Source organism: Boleophthalmus pectinirostris, unplaced genomic scaffold (genome assembly GCF_026225935.1).
Source record: "Boleophthalmus pectinirostris isolate CB_2022bp ecotype Guang Dong unplaced genomic scaffold, ASM2622593v1 HiC_scaffold_12, whole genome shotgun sequence".
Taxonomy (NCBI): domain Eukaryota; kingdom Metazoa; phylum Chordata; class Actinopteri; order Gobiiformes; family Gobiidae; genus Boleophthalmus; species Boleophthalmus pectinirostris.
In genome coordinates this window covers 10,111,404-10,133,061 of record NW_026571018.1, presented here as the reverse complement: position 1 = coordinate 10,133,061, position 21,658 = coordinate 10,111,404, and the positions used below count along the sequence as shown (strand labels likewise).

At 38.9% G+C, this 21,658-nt stretch overlaps 1 protein-coding gene across 1 annotated transcript in view; it reads left to right on the top strand.

Annotated features, from left to right (window-relative positions):
- The window catches only part of zgc:77151 (uncharacterized protein LOC337153 homolog), a 53,542-nt gene extending 39,785 nt beyond the window's left edge, over positions 1-13,757 (top strand). Inside the window, exons 5-11 of the mRNA XM_055148578.1 lie at positions 1,023-1,256; positions 2,343-2,449; positions 2,571-2,718; positions 3,454-3,506; positions 4,370-4,636; positions 6,110-6,358; positions 7,704-13,757. Of these exons, the coding sequence (XP_055004553.1) occupies positions 1,023-1,256; positions 2,343-2,449; positions 2,571-2,718; positions 3,454-3,506; positions 4,370-4,636; positions 6,110-6,358; positions 7,704-8,861 (2,216 nt within the window). The 3' untranslated portion in view covers positions 8,862-13,757. The remainder of the gene's footprint in view (positions 1-1,022; positions 1,257-2,342; positions 2,450-2,570; positions 2,719-3,453; positions 3,507-4,369; positions 4,637-6,109; positions 6,359-7,703) is intronic.
- Positions 13,758-21,658: the final 7,901 nt, after the last annotated feature.

Sequence of the window (21,658 nt, the reverse complement as noted above, 5' to 3'; positions counted from 1 at the left end):
GTGCCATAAATAATTCATTCATTCATCAAAATAGAAGTAAAAATTAAAAATTTAAAATTTTAAAAATTGGGGCAAAAATGAAGTAAATATAAATGAATAATCAAAACTGATACAAATGCAAAGAAATTAACAAAATATTTAACTTTTCTGGCCGGAGATGTTATTGCTTTGCTGAAATGTTCCACAGTATGGCATTAAACATATCTCCGTGGAGACAAGCACGTGAAGCCGCCAAGTCAGCAAGTATTAGCAGTTTTTATTTTTATTTTTTGCAATAAAAAAACACCTGTAATTGAATAAATGCAAAATTATACGATTAATACTATAGTGTGGAACATTCCTGGCAATGGCACGTTGGCATGGAGACGAGCAGTGAGCAGATTTACCACCAGGAAAGTTATATTGTGCTCTTTTTTTAAGTATATAATTATTTTGTGACTTGTTTTTCTTTTTAATTATGAACCAAATTATCTTTATATCTGAAATTAAGATATATATATATATATATATATATATATATATATATATATATATATATATTTTATTTTATTTTTTTATTTTTTTTTTTTTTAAATACTGATACCAGTGAAGTCACGCTGGGGGTGCTTTACATGTATGTCTATTGGCAGAATGCGCAGGAGCCAGTTTTCATGGTGACACAATGCACACAAACGTACAAATACAGGCAAAAAGAGTTTATTTAAACATCACATTTTCAGGAGCCTGTGATGAATACGCTCGTTTGTGGTCGTTTTTAAGAGTTTGATTTTCAGTAAAAAGGTGAGAGTGACTAACTGAAAAACTGTTGGCTAATGATGGAGGTAGTTTGGGACTGTAATTTTATTTGAGAGGGACGATGTTTAACAGCATGAATCAGCTCAACTGTTGTAGTTCCAGCAGAGTCGGCTCTTTCTGGTCAGATTGTGTTTTAAAAAAGCTCAGACTAAAGTCTAACAAGCCTCAGTTAAAGCAATAGTGTAATAATAAATAAACTTATATATATATATTTTGTGTGTTTCCAGGTGATGCTTCAGACAGACAGTGGGTGAAGGTGCTCAGTTACCCTCAGTACTGCAGATATCGCTCTCTTCAGAGGAGGACTCAGGGGGGAGCAGCCAGGCCAGAGCTCCAGGACCCTCATGTACTAGCTCTGGGTGGCCTGAAGGTGGCGCTGTCCAACACGCGAGTCATGTACTGCAGGGACACGTTCAACCATCCCACACTGGAGAACAACGCCAGCTTCTCCTGGCAATTCAGTGAGTGCAGTGATGATAACGTTTTGAGGAGACGTTGCGCAGAATTGACTTTTTAGAAATTTTTGTTTTGTGAGTGAATGATTAAGTCAAGGAAGGTGGAGACTATGGATGTATTACAGTTTCAGCAGCAATTTAAAATGTCCAAACACTAGGGGTGTAAAGATATCCAAGTCTCATGATACGATATCATCACGGTATGAACCTCACGGTACGATATTTATTGCGATATCGTGGGGAAGCTCACGATTAGAGATGTAACAATATCCAAATCTTTCAGTAAAATGTTTTCACGATGTCAATCTCACGGTACGTTTTTTATTGCGATATTTTGTGGAGGCGAATAAAACTGTTAACATGTTACTTTTTCCTCTTAAAATGCCTGGACAAGACTTAAACCAAAAAAACTAAGACTTAAAAGTGCTTAGAACTGTTATTTCTTCTTGTCGTCTACACTGAAATGGAGCAAAGGATCATGGTCTATGTAGTTCCTCTTTTTTTTTAGCTATTGCTGCACCATAACTCTTAATTTAAGCAAAGAGACTTGTAATTCGGTATATTGTTCCACGATATTATTGTGAGAATTTTGACGATGCAATAAAAAATCACGATGTTTGGGTTATTGTTACATTCCTACCAAACACACTACAGTGTGTTCTGGTTTCTATTAAATGCCTCATAAATGTTATTTGATCACATTGTAGTACTTTTTTTTCTGAAATAATTTGAAGAAAATATACAACTTCAATCATAGAGGAATTAGAATTTTGTGTTGCATTATTAAAATAATAATAATCTAAAACTGTAGAATTTTTTTGTTGTTAAGTGCCCCTGACTGTTCGTAGGATTTGTTATTCCAGAAGAACATTTTCAGTTAAGAAAACATTTTGTGAATGCCAAAAATGTTCTTATTTGTACTTAAGCCCTTAAGTTCAAATTTGTTTTGTAAAGACGCTTCATGAATGGCCCAGTGTTTTCTCTTATTACGAGTGGGAAATACTGACACAATTTGTATCTGAATAATTTTTAAACTTTTCCACACGCTGCCATTTTTTAAAATTACAGTCAGATTTGTTTGTTTTTCTGCAGGATGCCCTTCTCTGAGCCTCAGAGGTCGCCCTCGAAAAAGAAAAGGTCGTGACGGTAAAGACTCGCCCACCTCCAGCCAGTCAGAGTCCTGGATTGACCGGATGCAGGTGTGTAACTCACCTGGATCAGTTTTAAAAAATATTTGTAGTTTTATAAATGAAAACTAAATTGACAAAACCAAGATCTGTCCTGATATATTGATATTATTATTCTCTCTTGTGTTTTCAGGAGAACGTGATGGGCAGCGTGGAGTCCGGCTGCGAGGGGCCGTGGCTTCCTCACCCTGATGAACAGTTCTTCCTGGATCAGCTCTTCACCTTCATGGACAAACAGGGCGCTCCCATCCACAAAGTCCCCAACCTGGGCTTCAAAAAGAGTCAGTCCCTCCTCCTCCTCCTCTTCACTCACTCCACATTTTGTCCGCTTTCATTATTTTCTCCGCGGTTTCTTGCTTTAAAGTGTGTTCCAACTGCGTGTCTTGAGGCCGAAAATGCCCTAATTGAAATCTATTGAGCTTTTGATTTGGCTGGTCTTTATTGAATTTGAATATATTTTATTATTGTGGCTCGCATACAAACATGTCCGGCCCTTTCATGGAACGCCACAAACAAAATAGAATAGACCAGTGGTCAGATGTGTGTCACACAAAAGGATTCATTTACACAAACATGTCTCCAGCTTCTTCCAGACTTGACACAGAAATTATACCAACTTGTAAATATTAAAATTAAAAAGCCATTTCATCTTATCATTGTTACACCAGAACATATCAGGGCTCTAGGAGAACATTTTATCAACAATTTCTAAACAACAGAAATGAGCTTCACTTCTCCCGACTCACCCAAACCGCTGAGTCGGCCTTCTTCAGACAATCTTTCATTCCTGCGCAGTTTGCCCTGACATAACATTCAGTCTTAAATGTACCTTTTAATTGAATATACCGTATATCCGCAATCCGGGTTTAGCCAAAATCCCATTCCCGTAATTGAACTCCAGTTTTGCTCCGTTTCTGCTGACGCTGCATGGAAAATTGTTATGAAATACATTGAAACAGACTGAAGTTGCGCCTCAGCAAAAACATGTCTTTAATTCCAAACTTACTGTTTTTCAGTCGACCTGTTCCGGATGTACTCAGTGGTGAAGCGCCTCGGAGGATATGAAAAGGTCTGTACTGTGCACGGAGAGTACTGTATTTTCCGCACTATAGGACGCCCTGGATTATAAGGCGCACTGTCATTGAATGGTCTATTTTTGAACTTTTTTCACATATAAACCTCACGGGACTATAAGGCGCATTAAACGAAACACAACAGTTAGATAAGTCAGTCAAACTTTATTTAACGCTTTCACAATAACTCAACTTTGTTCAATTGTAACATGTAAAAAATACTGTCCGAGACGCTAAATTGTTTGCGTATTCACAATAAGTCATAATAGTTCAAACAGTTGGGTGATTACGGTGTCCAGCACACCCACATCCCTCTCGTCATTACCCGAGTCAGTGTGGTTACTGTTCCCTGGCAGTTCAGTGATGATTACGATCTTGGTGAAAGCTTGGACCACAGTTGATACTGATCCTTAGCCCGGGCGTCCACGATCTGTTGGCAGATCGTGGCGCAAGTCGCTCGGCGTTGTCTCTCTGTCTTGGTGAATGTGTGTTCTCCTTCTCTCACCCACTGCTCCCACGCAGCTCGCACTTTCACTTTATAACAGCCTTGAGATTAAAGTCGGCGTTGTAAGCGTGTCTCTTGACAGGTGCATTTTGATATTAAAAAGAAATACAGTATGTATTACTCCTGATGCTCCTGACTACGGCAGCCATAATGCTGCAAGTGGTGCGGCTTTGTAGTTTACTAAAGTCGTACTAAAACACCCCAATAAATTCAAATATAAGGCGCTCTGGATTTTAAGGCACACAGTAATTTTTTGATGAAATTAAAGGCTTTTAAGTGCACCCTATAGTGCGAAAATACAGTATTTTATTTCTGGAATTGTGTGGCACTTGAATGACTGTGATGATTCTGTAGGTGACTAATGACCGTCTGTGGAAGATCGTGTATAACGAGCTGGGCGGTTGCCCCGGCAGCACCAGCGCCGCCACCTGTACCCGGCGCCATTACGAGCGCCTGATGCTGCCGTACGAGGAGCACCTGAGGGCCGGCGGCATCCACATCCCAATCCCGGAATTCCATCTGCCCGTCAGGCCCAAAGGAATGAGAGGCCGGAAACCAGGACGAAAACCAGGACCCAAGCCCAAGGACAAGAAGCCCGGCGCCCCCTCTGGGCCCAGGACGGTCAGAACACTTTATTTTTCTCTTGTGCCTGATTTATGCTTCTCATTTTGTTCTATTTAGAGATGTACAATTTTAAAATCTGGGTACTTGACTTTTATTTTAGTCAGTGAGTCTGACATGTGTTATAAAAGCAGCACTTAATGGCTCAATCAAACTGATTCCTACCGTCTGGCATCTAATTTTATTGATCACAAATCCAGAATAAAGCTTAAAATGTGTCTAAAATCCGTTTTGAGATGAGAGCGAGTTCACTGTGAAGTGGCAGTCCACCTTCTGTCTGAGAAGTCCGTTCTGTAGCCGTGCATGTGCTCATAGAGGTGAATACACAGGGTTTGTGAGAGTCATAGTCAAGTTAAAGCAGAACTAAGCAACTTTAGCAATAGAGCGCCCCCAGCAGCTCTTTTCTGAGAATACAGTTTTTTGCTTTTTTCTTTAAAGACTGTACAATCACATACATTTTTTTCCCCCAAAAATTGCATATGGAAAGTGACTTGTAGGTAAATCTGGCATAGAGCATTTTTTTCTCTCGGAGGTTAAGATTTTCTGTGCACTGCCCTTGTTTTAAATAAATAAATACAAAACACTTCTAGGAGCATTCTGTCTAGGGCCGGGTATCATTCAGAAGTTGCCGATACGATATATACCTCGATACAGCGCACTTTTGATTCGATACGATATATTTCAAATCAGTTCGATACGGTTCAATAAAAATAATGGCAGAATCATGGCTGTGATTCTAAAAGTCTTTGTTAAACAACTTAATGTGCAAAATGAATATGAAGCACGAGCATTTTAATCATCAAAACAGTGAAAGTATCAAATGTGTTGCATAAATGAGTTTCTTTCCTCTAAACAAGCAACAAAACTGTAGCGATGTAACAAAATAATTTTGTAAAATATACCAAGAAATACTCTTACAGCAGCCCACGATATCAATACTGTATCATCACATTAAACGATACGATATATTGATATTTTTGCACACCTCTAAATCTGTGTGTATAGGAGTCAGTCGTTCTGACACAGCTGGCAAGATAAAAATGTTACTTAGTTCTGCTTCAGATTTTGAAAACCTGCTTGTTCCTCTTTTTACAGTTTTGAAAGCAGTTACCTCAACTCTCTGGTGTGACACATCTCGCATCTCCTTCTTGTTATAAATATTCATTATCAGATGAACGTCTCATTATTGCATTCACAGACGAAAATTAGTTTGTATTCATCAAGACAAAGAATGTCTGATAAATTATTTCCTCATTTCTAAGTTGGTACATTGAAATGAGATTAAGTTGATTTCTTTCACCAATTTATTATTATTGATATTATTATTGTTGGTGTTGTTGTTATTATTGTTGTTATTATTATTGTTATTATGATTATTTTCACCATTTTTGATATATGTGTTTGACCTCAGTTGTAAAGCACTTTTCTCTATATATTTTTCTTTATTCTGACTGATCTGCTGTTCTGTCTCAGATCGTGAACCCCGATGGGACGGTGGTGGTGAAACGTGGCCGTGGGCGTCCTCCGGGAAAAAAGAACAAAGCCACGCTCATCGCTCAGGCCAAACTGCTCGCCCAGCAACAGGCCAAACACAGGGCCGTTACCGGGGAGATCAGGACTGGGCCGGGATTCAGGACCGGACCGGGGATCAGGACTGGACCAGGGGAGAGCAGGGAGGGGGCAGGGAGAGGGAGACCACCCGCTCACCCTTCACTCCACCGGGTAAGGCTTTCAGTGGGATTATACACGCACCACATCAGAATGGGGACTAAACTGGGACTAAACCTGAATTTGGGACCAAGACAAAAACAAGTACATTTAAAACTACATTACAAAAACATGTTAATTTCACATATAAACATTCTGTTTAATAAAAAAATATTACTTTAGTTTTACATAAAAACATTATTGCCACATTCAGTTTACACAAACAGATAAAAAAGTCTGTCACCTGATTATATTTTAACATTTAATCATAATTTCTTAAGAATAACTGGACTTTGGGGCTGCACTTTTGGGACCAAGATTCACTGATTCTGTCCCATTACCAATGTCGATAATTTAGCTTTTAAGCATTTGCCGATACCCAATATTAACTAGTACTAGGGCAGGAATTGAAAATAATACATTCAAGTAAGAACATGAGACTGGAGCTCTGTCACAGCTTCAGTAAAAGTCGTTTTTAAAGAGTTGAAAAATAGTGTGACAGTGTGACAGTGACAGTTTAGTTCAAGAGTAACACAAACACACACAGGTGAGCCTGGTGTCAAAATGTGACTGTATTAAACAGTAGACTGCTTCATTTTGTTTTTAAGTGTAAAATATTATTACTTAAAAAGTCCTGGTAGAAGTTTGAGTCGTTTTAGTAAAGAAACTGCTGCTACTGTTTCGCTGCACATGCTCAGTACAGCTCCAGTTTTGAGAAATCATCCTGGATGCTCTGAGAAAAACCCAGTAAGAGTATCCGGGTTTCTCATAACCAGGATACTGAAATCAGGATACTGTGTCAACATAGACCAGGCATGTCCACACTATGGCCTGGGGGCCAAATGCAGCCCTCAGACATGTTTTTCTTGGCCCTCAGACTTCCAAGTGAATTGGCCCAAATTACCTTGAATCAATTAAAAAAATATTTTTTTAAATCTACCTTGATAAAGCTAATATTTCATATTTAGTGTGTGGTTTTAAGGATCTTAGCATGATTAAAGACTGATGGCTCATTCTAACGTGTTAAACATGCACATATTTCAATTATTCCCTGTACTGAGCATCAGTCTACAGCCCTCAGTCATCCCTCTGCTTCGTCTGTTTTTAGATATGTGGCCCTTGATGAAAAACGTTTGGACACCCCGACATAGACTCTCACATAACCAGGATACTCAAAAAATCTGATCAGAACTGAGATACTCGAGGACTAGAGAATAATTAAAAGAATACAAATAATAATAGAATATAAATTATTCTCAGAAAAAAATAAACAAGACAGACACAAACACATTCTGTTGTCAAACCTGATTGTTTACTCATGTAAAATAGAAAGGTAAAAGTTGTTTGTTTTCTTCTCCAGGTCCCTCCACTTCACACTCCTCAGCCAATCGCTCCAGCTCTCATCCCCATCAACATGCCCCTTACTCCGGATCTGTCTCCCCGATCCGCCCCCTTCCTCCCCTTCCAACCAAAACCTCAAGACTCCAACCGGCCGGAATCCTCTTCTACCAACAATACCTCCAGTACTTCTCATAATACTACTACTACAACTACTACTGCAGTACCCACTCAGGGCCTGCTCCTCTCCGCTCTTCCCCACCACTTCGTCTCCGGTTTCAGCCCGATCAAAGGCCTCTGTCCCCTGGATGTTTTCCGAAATAGAATCCAAAGGGGGTTGGAAAATCCCGCTTCGAATCCTCAAGACGCTTCGCAGCATCTCCAGCCGTCGCAACACCAGATCGTTTACTCCATCCAGCCCAAAATAGCCGAAAATCCTCAAGGTTTATCCCAAAATCAGGACTCAAACAATCGGAATAGACTGCCCCTCCCTCCGCTAAGAGTCCTGCCTTTGGATTTGGATTGTAGCGTGCAGGTTCGTCAGCTCATGAGGACGCGGTTGGGCTCCACGCAGTTCCAGACCTTCACCAGGAGACTTTCGGAAGCTCTGTCCCACGATGGAGCTTCGAAGCCGGTACCCTGCTCGCCCATAACCCCCCCACCGGAGCAAAACATCCCGCTGAATCTTAGTAAAAGGTTACCCCAGAAACGAATGCATGCGGACGGAGCCGAGGCGAGTCTTCAAGGCGGGGAAGCGAAAAGGCAGAGACGGCAGGAGGAGTTCGGCGCTAGGTTGGGGCAGGTTGGCGGGCAGGAGCTCAGGGTGCAAGAAGAACCGGCAGATTTGAGTTCCCCGAGCCGAATCCGCGCGTTTCTACTGGGACTTCCGCCGTTTCAGGTGAAGCTAGAAGAGGATCTGAACGGAGCGAGGTTTCCAAAGTTAAATCCGGATTCGCGCAGGTTGGAAGTGGAAAATCTGGGAATGAAAAAGCAAGACGACGACGTGATCATCGTGGAGGACGATCGCGACGACGACGACGACGACGACGAGGAGCAGGAAGCGGTCGTTTTTGTCAAAGAGGAGTTTAACGGGAAAGAGGTGAAAGGTGAGAAAATCGCGGAGGAGAAAATGGAAGTTTTAAAGCAAGCTCCAACTTTGGTTTTGGCGCAACACAGCTGACACTAAAACAGTTATTTTAAGAAAAAAGACTCTATAAAGATCTGACAAGATGGCGGGCGACGCAGATCTGGCATTTCAAGTGACGTCATTTCCTGTTTTGTTTAAATCTTGCTCTGTGATTGGACGGCAGAAGCGACGGACTTCGAACGACAATCGCACGCAGAGGATCTTCTTTTTAAAATGTTTTTTCGTTTGTTTTGTTTTCCAGATTTGAAAACACTGCCATAACTTCATCATTATTATAACACTATTATTAACACCTAAATATTGATTAAGAAAACCGGACGTTCCAAATATGGGCGTCCAACTTGTACTGTTAGTCCTTTAGTGTCAATATAAACCTCTCTACTTCCTGTAGGGATAGTTATTTTCGAAAAGTGTTAGATCGATGTTAATGGGCGGTTTCACTTATAGCTTGTTACGTGAAGCCTATATTAGTCTGCTCGTCGAATTATGAAAAAATATATAACTCTTTTCTTATACAAATGTGCCTTAAAAGTCATGATAATGGAGAGATACTTTAGAGTCGGCTGCTGCTGTTGTTTCTTCTACCCCCCCTACAGGGCTGGGTGGGTATTGCATTTGAGTTTAACATTTTGAGAATTTATCTTTTAATAAAAAATATGAAAAAACAACAAAAAAACAAAAAAAACTGGCTCCAAATTTAATGTGTTCTCAAGTGCATTATAGCAAAGTTAAAATGTGTTTGCTGTAAATACTAGATATTTTTCAACAACAAAAATCATGAAACGCACAAAAAAAAAAAAACCCAAAATGAGCTGGTTTTGCTGTTAAATCAAATAACTCTCGAATTAATAAAGAATGGATTATCTTTTAAACTATAATAACACTTATTCTGAAAAAGCCCAGCCCTGTTTTGTCTGTCATTCAGCGTTGCGGCCACTAGATGTCAGCACTACACTCAGACTACCTCAGGTTCTTTTCATTTCTGGCTCATTCCTCGTTTCCCAGCATGCATTTGGGTCAGGCAGTGACTTTAAAAACTATAAATGGGTGTTTTAAAATTAATTATAAAGTCGTTTTTAAATTTTGGAACAAGATATGACTCCAAATCTTTTATTTCAAGACAGATTTTAAAGGTGAATTTACACAAAGCTGTCCTAAAAATGTCCTAAAAATTTGGAAAAACCTTACATAATTTTCGAATCTTGATAAACACTGATGGCAGAGTGGTTAGTACTTGTCTCAAAGCAAAAAAAAAACCTCCTTGGTTTAATTCCCAGACCACTTGGAGCTGTTCTGGAGTTTGCATGTTCTGCCTGTGTAGTTTTAATCTGCATCAGTGTACCAATTATCTTATTTTTTACAATAAACATTCGTTCAAATCTGTTAATCTGTAATTTTTAATAGCAATTCCTGACTATTTTTCTTGTTGTTTTTGTTTTCGGCTAAGTACTCTCTTGTAATTCTAAGAGAAATTATGTCTTGATTTCAAATATTAAATTACAAAAAATTGTTGAAAATCTACAAACTTTTGACAGCAAATAAATCGTTTCAAGTAATTATAATTTCAGCTCTGACCCAAATAATCACAATAACAATAATTTTTGGTTTTGTTTTTGGGTTTTTTTCTCATTATCAAGCAGTTCTATGCTAAAAACAATATTCTACCTTATACATCCAGGCCCAATGTTATTAATGGTGCACTAAGGAACCTTTCACCTGTTCGTCGCCATGGAGATGTAATTTTTCGGCTCGGAATGTTCCACAGTTTGGCGTTAAATCCGTCTATCTGTTCATCTAGCTTTAATCGATTTCATATCTTTCTGTTGCTAAGAAATGGCCTTGATAAACATGCGTTCTTACAGCGATTGGGCTCACCTCTACGCAGATCTGACCTGTATCTTAAAGGCGTCGTCTTAGAATATTGAAAAACAGGACTAGTTAATTTTAAACGGCTCACAGAGGTCCAACGTTATTCCTCACATACCTTTTTGTAAACGCTTTTCACGGCTCTCGGGGCCAGTGCGGAGTTTTACAGTGACTGTGAAGCAACTAGCATGCTAACGCGCACTTCCTGATTATTGGACCCTAAAATAATGCGTTCTAATTGGATGTAGAACGTACACAGCAGAATTATTTTGATCTCAAGAGCTGCTTATACACTTTATATACTGTATGTGAGTTGGGGCAAGACACATTTTGTATATTACCCATAGACTGTAAATATAAATGGTAGGGGGGTCACGGTTCACAAAAATTACGGTTCGGCATGTATCTCGGTTTTAAGATCACGGTTAAGTTCGTTTTCGGTACAGCACGGGAACAAAATGCAAAACCATTTACTTGTTTGTGTGTTTATTAAACCAACAATTTGTTTTAGCATTATACAAATATAATAAATGCAAATTGCTGCTTGGTAATACTAATAAGTTAAATAAAATATTCTCAAATAAGCAACAAATGTATGAAATATTATAAAAAGTAAATTCCTTGTGAACAGTGGGGGTGCGGAGACTTCGTGCCAGCGAAAGGCGAAAGGACCAGGGCTCGATGACCGTAGTTTTGCGAGGATTTACGTGGTTCAGAGGGACGTAGTCAAGTCGGTCGTCCTAACTATAAAGCGCCACGGGAAACACTGCCGCCTCAATCACGGACAAGTTCCTTCATGAATATTAAAGAGCTGAGGCTTCCGTGTAGCTGCACATGTAGTGGTGGAATGTAAACGCACACAAATTGCGCGAACTCACTCGTGTACAGCCCTGCATCGAACCGAACGTCCCGTAACGAAAAGGTTCAGCATGAATACATGTACCATTTCATCTCTAATACATGGACATAGCTAAACCACTAATCACCATGTTCCAAACAGGAAGCCAGCTCCAGCAACTCTGGCTGCATTTGACTTTATGTTGAAAAACCGTCGTCCCTCTGTCTGTACCTGCTGCTGTGAGACATGGTCATTTTCCCAATCCAAACCAACTTTATTTCTATAGAACATTTTATAAACAAGACAGTTTCCAAAATGCTTCACATAGAATTGTAAAACATTGTACTTACAAAAAAATTAAAAATTATGTTTCAACCTTGAGGAACCTAATAGAAACAATATAAAAAATAATAAAATCAATGAACAAAAATAATAACAAATCACAAAAACAATACAATTTTGGTCTTAAAATGTTCCTATTAACACGATCTGCATAATCCTGGTGTTGTTATTTCGCTATTTTTTTGTAAATAAATTCCCGTTCGTACTAAAATTGGAGCAATTTTCTAATTTACTCCTATAACTGGGAGCCACGATGAGCTTCATTTGACTGGATCTGAGCGTTCTTATCCAGACGTTTTACCAGACCATATTGCCAGACTGTAGACGTAGAACAGGCAAAGAAATTAGATCTCCGTGGACATGAGTAGAAAAGCTCCGTAGTGCACCTTTTTGAACATCTCTGAACACAACTTTTCAGTTTTCCAAGTGCCATTTTCCAAAGCGCAGCCTCCAAACCCTGAACTATCTCTCCCCCTCCTGTCTCCTCCTTTATATTTGCACAGCTCTGTCTTTGTCATAGGCTAAAAAAAAAAACGTATTTAAACACCGAGATCAAGTGGTGCTGTTTTAATTTTTAGTATTTTCTAGTTTGTTTGTTTTTTGTTGTTTTTTTTTTTGGCTTTTTATGTAATGCAAAGATTTCCTTTTAGAGGTGGCTATCATGGGAGTTTTTGAATATTTTTTTGGTGATCATATACAATTTTTTGGGATGTGTAAAGTGGGTTTTCGGGGCTGAAAATGCAAAAAGATTGTAGCTGTTGAGGCCATAAAAACACCAAAGGAAGTGATTGGAAAGAGAGGGCTTAGGAACACGAGTGGGTTTCATGAATTATAGTTTGACTTTCGGGGTTTTATTTTCCTAGAAAAACACCAACAACAACAACGCAAAGTTAAAAGCTGTAAAATGGAAAACTGTGTGTATTCAAAACTGTATTTATTATTATTACTCATTATTTTATGGGTTTGTTCAGATTGAAAATGGCTCATATTGTTTTGGGTGGTTTGAAAAGTACAGCTTGTGTTGATATTTTGCAGTGGCATGATGCTGGGGGTGTTCTACATGTGTGTCTATGGTGCATTAGTATGAGCAAACAGCCAAAAAAAAAAAGTGTACAAAATGGATTTAAACAACATTTTCAGCAGTGATCACCTGTTATTTCCAGCTAAGTCGGTTCTTTTTGGTCAGATTGTGTTAAAATAAAGATCGCATCGTGTAACAAAGCGTCAGACAAAGCAGTGCTCACAGTTAGCGTCACACCCCCAGGGAATGTTGGTCAGCAGCTTCAAAATATCAATCGAAAAAAATGCTCAGTAGTCGAATTTTGCTTCTCCAAATCTTTTTAAAACTGTGGATTTTCAAGTACAATTCTCTCCAATAATTGAATACAACTTCTCCAATCTCCAATTTGACTTTTTGAACAAACCGGGACTCAAAACTAGAATATTTTTTTAGTTTTTAAAAATTTAGTTGCATGTTTTTGTGTTGACGATGTGCCAGAGAAGGCTGAGTGAGGACTTTTACTTTTAGAGGGATTATCATTATTACTGATAGCATTTTTAATCTTTTTTTAGTTTTATTTAAGCTCTAGTTTTCAGTTAGATTTTATAATTTCTGGTTTACGTTGCTTATGCATGTTACACAGTTGGTATACCCAGTGTTTTTGCACACGGCACGAATTGTAAACTATTTTAAAAAGTGCCTAAAATGTAATGTTGGCTAATCTGAAATGACGCTAAAGCTAAAATCAACAACTTGAACCATTTTGATTTTTAGAAATGTGTAAAATAGTATAAACTGGACCTAATACTAACAGTGGACGCAGGGTTGGGTTGAAGACGTCAGATTCATACGAAAATTAACTGGGATTTTAACAATGAAAAAGGGGCCATAATGCTGATTTTTTTTTTTTTTTTTAACATATACAATTTTTATTTTTTATTTTGTGTTAATACATTTTTATTCATAATTATTTTTATGTTGACATATTTTATTTATTTTGACATTTAAAATTGTCTATATTTTTTCATTTTAAATTTTTTTGACATTTTTTTCTTTAATTTATCATTAATTTGTCATTTTTTCTTTTCTTTTTTTTTTTTTTTTTTTTTCATAATTAATTTTAGATTTTTGAATTTTTTTTTTTTTTTTTTTTTTTTTTTTACAATTCTTAATATGTCAATTTCCTGTTTGTCTCTATGCAGATTTTATTGCCTTGCCTGGAATGTTCCGCAGTATGGCTTTAAACGTATCCATCTTGAGGCTTTTATTAAGTTTAAAGGTGTTTTTATTGCAGAAAAAAAAGCAATCAGTCCATTTGACCTGTGGGAGGAGACGATGGATAACTTTAATGCCATACTGTGTAACTTTAAAAAAAAAAATGGTAATAATATCTCCATGGAAACAAGCAAGTGGCCGATCATCTATCAGTTAAGTAACATAAAGTTATTATATTATTATGATAAATGCAACATGAATTTTGGGACATGTTTTTCCATTCAAGTCAGTTTTTGTTGAAAATTAAACTTTTTTTTTTTCCCAGTTAAAGTGTGTCAAAAATACTCAAAGCATCTGAAAATATTTTGACATACTGCCCCTTTAAAACATTAGAACTTAAACCCTACAAACATCATCATTGTGGCCCTTTTAAAAAAAAAATCCTTGTGCTTTTTCAAATCTTGTGTCATGGCTGTTTGAATGTTCTCACAGCGCCCTCTCCTGGCCATGAACTGCTATAGCCACAGACTTGAACAGGACCCATTGTTCCGCAGGTTTTGGGGTCGGTTTTGGTGACGGTGGATCCAAACCGCTCTTTTCTCTTGTACAAGCTCGTGTCAGGTACCATTCCATCTCCACACTGTATATTTATAATAAAATACTCTGATATTAAACTGGGCTCTGCTGGTTTTCTTACTTTCTTTATTTTTTTCTGACCAAATCTGAGCTACAAATGTCTATTTTGTTTTGTTGTAACTTTATTTACTATATTAAAGCCTCATATGAAGGTGTTATGATCGATGTTATAATGTGTATGTACGTACACATGTATATAAACTTAATTTCACCGTTGGGCAAGTTACTTTAAAACTGTTATGTGTTGTTTATTACTCATTACTGTCAGTTCAAAGTAATTAGTTATATTACAATATTACTGTATTTAAAATGTAAAACATTACATTACTATTGTAGCACTTTCAAAATACTCTCACCAAAATAACTGAATATGCTGAACTTTTGCGCCGTATATGGACTAAACCAGTACTAAACCAGAAATGAACCCGAGCTGAACCAGGATTGAACCAGGACTGAACCGAGGCCTAAACTAGGTCTAAACCAGGACTGAACCAGGTCTAAACTAGCTATAAACCAGGACTAAACCACGATTAAACCAGGATTAAACCAGGACTAAACCAGGACCAAACTTAGACTAGAACTAGAATCTAGGACTGCCCCTGAGAGAACCCCGAGTCCGTGGAACAGGGCGTCAGCTGCGGTTCGCCCCGTGAAGCGCAGAGTTCTGCGCTGGTCCATTCACTCTACGCGGGCAATCCATGTATCATTCGTTTTTCAATATAAAACCAAAAATTTGAAAACAAAAAAACAAGAGTTTTTTTTTCATTATTTGTCTCCAAAACCAAAATGAAAAAACAGATAACGATTTGTTTTTTCAGTTTTCAGTTTTTGTGTTTAAATGAAAAATGGAAAAAACGGATAACGACCGTTGTGATGTCGGTCTTTTGCACCACATACGGACTGAAAAAGGACTGATCCAGGTCCGGGACCAGACCAGGACCAGATCAGGACCAGAGCTCCGGTCGTGTTTGTGCCTGTGTATTTGTACCTGTGGATTGTAGCTCCACTCTTTTGCTTCGGGTTAAAGTTCACATCTTTTCGGCCTCATGTCTTTCTGCTTTTGGCTCGTCTGTGGACAACAAGCCCGGGCTCACAGACATTTATTCAATAACTGAGCTCTTATGAGAAAAAAGTACAAACCTCAGCTAAAAAAAAAAAGACTATTATTTGAATATCACAACACCTTTAACAAATGACAGAAAAACCTGTAAACAAGACAGGCTACCGGTTACCATAACAACGAGTCAGCTGACCGGGGAAGGACGGGTTTATGACTTTTCAGAAATGCAAAACAAAACTATTAAATAGTCTATCCCATAAAACAAGTGGGACTTAGTAAAGAATACAAATCAGGCACTGAGACTCAAAAGTGAAATCAAAGGCAATTTCAGTAAATCACAAATCCAGTCACAGTCATCAAAAAAGAAATTCTGTTTGTTCTGTGTTTGAATGTTGTGAATCCGGAGGTCTGGGTCTTGTATTTCTTCTCCAGCAGATGGCGCCACTGCTCTGGGCGACGCAGGGGACTTGGTTCTTAGATTTTCCTCTGTAAAACTCAGTCAAAGGTCAAAAATGAACAAGTACAGCTCAGATTTCCTCACATTTCATAATTTTGTTTGAGAAACTTTTTTTTTTCTTTCTAAATTCTACACACATTACACATTTTATTCCACATTACAATATTTACAGATTTACAGAATAGTTTACATGTACTTTTTATTCTAGCAGCAGGAGGTGTTTTGGTAATCACCGACTAAATCAAACCTATAAATATAACTTAAATCTGTCTTTTATCTTGTAGCTTTGAAGTTGGTACAGTCAGTATATTAAAGTGCATATGGAATGTTAGAAATCTTCAACCAGGAAATAAAATTGGTAATTATATTTATGAACACGGACAGCAGATACAAAGCCAATTTCATAACTTTTACCAAGCAACAGCACTGTGAAAAAGGGGCGTGTCTAAAATTACACAATAGTTTAATACATGCATCACCAATTTTGGACTCCCGGTCATCGTGCAATGCATACTGGGAAGGATCGTCAGAAAAAGTGAGCATCAAACTGCCATGTTTGATTTCCCAGTGGGATGTGTCTATTGACAAAGCTGATCTTTTCTAGTCTTTTGAACCATATCGCTTTTGTTTCTGGTTGTGATATTGTCATATTTTACTTTTGGGATTCGGACATTGTAATTGTGAGGTTGTTGGATCCTAACAGCGGAAAACGGGCCTCGGAAGTTTGCGAACTCCATAAATGCAAAAGGGAATCAGATGTGTGTGACTGTAAACCTCTGTTCAAACTGTTTCCCTTCCCAACAGAATACAAAAATAGTGAAAGGTGAAGGCGATGGGCAGGATTGGTAACCTTTGGCTGCCTAAGAAATGATCAGAGTTTGCAGCGTACATTTTGTATGTGGAGCTCCATCAAAGCAAAATCCCGTTTGTGGTGCAATGCAACGTTTCCCGAGATCGAGGATTTAAAGCCGGAACAACATGATTGGTGAATTTTATCAAGGGGAAAGACGTTATTGTCCTTCTTCCGACGGGATTTGGGAAAAACTTAATATACCAGTTATCCCCGTTAGCAGTATTTAGTATTACATACGTCACGACCAAATAGCAGCAATTGGTTAAATAAAAAAGTACCCGCTTACCGTCGAGCGAACGAGGTCAGACAGTTTCTTCGAAGTGAAACCAGCTGATGAATCGGGTTAGATGAAGACAGTAAAGTGTTACTCAAACGTGAATGAAACAAAACACAAGTCAGGGTCTGTTTTTAAGAGGGTAACAACATAACATGATTTAAAGCTCAATTTTTTAATAATATAGGACATGTAATTACATTTTTCATATTTATATAATGAATAACCAGATCTGTTCATGACAATCATGTGGAATGACTCAAATTGAACACTAGATGGAGCCGCCTCACAAAGAATCACACACAAACAGCACTCGTAATGCATCATAAGTGCGTCCCACACACACACACACACACACACAAAACAAAAAAAAAACATATTGAACAGTAAAAGTGCAGGAGTCATTTGGGTTGGATGTTCTGAGCTTTTTACACGAGAACTGTCCATAAACTGAGAATGAGACAAACTTGGATGTCGGTTTAAATTCTTGTGTGTTTTTTGTTTTTTTTTAATCCATGTATTTGAGCACAATTTGTTTTGCTGAGTCCAGACAGGCTATATTAAACTGCTCTTGAGCTAAAATAACATCCTGGGCCCCCAGTGTTGGGGAGTAACAGATTACATGTACCGGAGTTATGTAATCAAAGTACAAATTATGAGTAACTGTATTCAGTTACAGTTACTGTTTCAGTGAGTGGTAATTGGATTACAGTTACTAAAATACTACTTAGCTAAACCAGGACTAAACCACAACTAAACCAGGACTAAACCAGGGTCTAAACCAGGACTAAACCAGGTCTAAACCTCAACTAAACCAGGACTAAACCAGGACTGAACCAGGTCTAAACCAGGACTAAACCAGGTCTAATAACAGGACTAAACCAGGTCTAAACCAGGTCTAAACCAGGTCTAAACCAAGTCTAAACCAGGACTAAACCAGGACTAAACCAGGTCTAAACCAGGACACCTAACAGTAGGTGAACATAATTTCAGGCAGCAGTGATCTCATATAAAAATCATTTCTCTATCAATAATATTTTTAATATGATTAAGTAAAGACTGGGCTTTTTATTTTCTTTTATCAGATAAAACAAAACTTCTTATGTTCAGATCCTCGTCTTTACTTCTCTACAGTAAAACAAAAGTCTGTTCATGGAGACTTGGGCTCAAAGCACAATATCAAGTAATCCAAAGTATTCAGATTACGTTACTCACTTTAAGTAATTTAATGGATTATGTTACAAACTACATTTTGGGGGATGTAATCTGTAATCTGTAGGGGAATACATTTTAAAAGTAACTTTCCCAACACTGTGGGCCCCTGAAAATGTGCTTTTTAATACATTTGTTTTGTTGTTGTTTTTTTGTTTGTTTTTGTTTTTTTCAGATGATCTAAAAACTTTTGGCTGTGTTTGTGATGAACATTCTGCCACACACATGCATATAGAACTCCCCCAGTGTGACGTGAAAGTGCTTTTTTTAGTTCTTACATATTTGTTGAAACTTGAATAATCAGTTCAAATAAATAAATAAATAAAATAAATCAGTTAAAGGTCCTATATTACACAAAATTTACTCTTTAATTGAGCTTTAAGTCAAGTTATAATGTTGTTTCCTCCTCAAAAACAGACCTGGAGTTGTGGTTTGTTTCGTTCACACTTGTTTGAGAAACTATTATTAATCTGTCTGCATCTCCCAAGCTCAAAATGTTCTGTTCCACCTTGTGATGTCATCAAGTGGTAGTTTTCATGTTAATAGCTTTGGTTTACTTTTAAGTCAGAAGAGATCGGCAAGTCCAGGGGCTGAAATGATCCAAGTGATTCAAGTGAAGGTGTGTGGAGTTTAAAAACACAGTGGAGCGCTTCTTGTATCACCACATGACATCACAAGGTGGAACAGAGTGTTTTCTGTTTGAGAGGTTTGGTGGATGTTAAATACCTGAGTCTTTATTTCACTTTTATTTCTCGCACAGAGGAAACTTTGTCTTCAGTTTGTTTCTGTTTCAAACGGAGGAGGAAATGAACACATTCCAACAGCTCCAGGAACCTGAATCAACTTCCACCACCTCCACCAGACCAAGACCAGGACCAAGACCTAGACCTAGACCTAGACCAGACCCAGACCCAGACCTAGACCAGACCCAGACCCAGACCAGATCGACCCAGAGACTGACCCAGACCCCGAGATAGACCCAGACCCTGACTAGACCCAGAGACTGACCCAGACTGACCTAGACAAGACCCAGACCAGATCGATCCAGAGACTGACCCAGACCCAGAAACCCAGAGAAAGACCCAGAGACCGACCCAGACCCAGACCAGACTGACCCAGACCAGACTGACCCAGACCCAAGAGACTGGATCAGGGCCTGGTTTAGATCTGCTCTAGTCCTGGTTTATCAGGGCTTGGTGTACTGGTTCAGTCATGATAATCTGGTTTGATTCTGGTTTAGTTCTGGTTCAGTCCTGGTTTGATTCTGGTTTAGTCTTGGGTTAGTCTCTGTTTAGTCCTCATTCAGTCTTCATTCAGTCCTGGTTTAGTCCTGGACTCAATGAAATGAGATCCATTCAATAAACTGTATTCAGTTTATTGAATGGATAAACTTTGGTACTTGCTTAGTTCTGTTTTAAAACAAGTTCAGTCTTAACTCAGACCTGGTTCAGTCCTGATTCAGTCTTGATTCAGTCCTGCTTTAGTCCTGGTTCAGTTCTGGTTCATTTCTGGACACAGTGAAGTTTGATAGACATCTTGTTGAATGGACCAGCTCTGGTGTATGGTTCTAATTCAGAGTTTAGTCCTGGTTTGTTGTTTGTTTACACCATGTCTGCTTCTTATTTAGTCCTGGTTTAATTCTTGTCTAGTCCTGGTTCAGTCCTGGTTTAGTCCTGGTTTAATTCTGGTACAGAGAAATGCATGCAATACCTGAAATACCTGACATGACACCCCATAAACAACATAAATCCAAGACGGAGCAGAAGATGAAAAGGGAAGAGGAGAGGAGCAGAGGAGCAGAGGGCAGAGGATGAAGAGGATGAAGAGGAGAGGGTGAGAGGATGAAGAGGATGAAGAGGAGAGGGTGAGAGGATGAAGAGGATGAAGAGGAGAGGGTGAGAGGATGAAGAGGATGAAGAGGAGGGTCAGAGGATGAAGAGGATGAAGAGGAGAGGGAGAGGATGAAGAGGATGAAGAGGAGAGGGAGAGGATGAAGAGGATGAAGAGGAGAGGGTCAGAGGATGAAGAGGATGAAGAGGAGAGGGTGAGGATGAAGAGGATGAAGAGGAGAGGGTGAGAGGATGAAGAGGATGAAGAGGATGAAGAGGAGAGGGTGAGAGGATGAAGAGGATGAAGAGGATGAAGAGGAGAGGGTGAGAGGAGAGGATGAAGAGGATGAAGAGGATGAAGAGGATGAAGAGGAGAGGGTGAGAGGATGAAGAGGATGAGAGGAGAGGGTGAGAGGATGAAGAGGATGAAGAGGAGAGGGTGAGAGGATGAAGAGGATGAAGAGGAGAGGGTGAGAGGATGAAGAGGATGAAGAGAGAGAGGGTGAGAGGATGAAGAGGATGAAGAGGAGAGGATGAAGAGGATGAAGAGGATGAAGAGGAGAGGTGAGAGGATGAAGAGGATGAAGAGGATGAAGAGGAGAGAGATGAAGAGGATGAAGGAGAGAGGGAGAGGATGAAGAGGATGAAGAGGATGAAGAGGAGAGGGTGAGAGGATGAAGAGGATGAAGAGGAGGTCTGACTGTAATAGTTTCCGGTGGCGTTGGACAGACTCAGAGTTCTGGTTTGCTTCGTCTCCTGCTGAGATCTTCCACCTCTCACTCATCACAGATCCAGCACTGGAATTATTGTGTGGGAGTGTGGAGACGGAGCCAGGACGACCGGGCCGGACCTTATTTAGACCCGGTTTAGACCTAGTTTCAAACACCTAGTTTCAAACACCAACTACCATGCTAACCGTGCACTTCCTGGTGATTGGAAAATAGCTATAATTAGATTTCAACTCTATTTTCTGATCTGTTATAATGTTATTTCCTCATCACAAACAAACCTGGAGTTGTGTTTTGTTTTGTTTTTTCATTCACACATGCATATTTAGGCTAAGATCTACCCTCAAGCTTGTTCTCACACTCTGTTCCACCTAGTGATGTCATGCGGTCATACAGGAAGTGCTCCACCGTGTTTATAAACTCCATTCACCTTCACTAGAATCATCTGGATCCAGTCCTGGAATTGCCGATCTCTACAGAACTAAAAGGAGCTGTTAAAGGGACAGTCTGGAAATTTTGG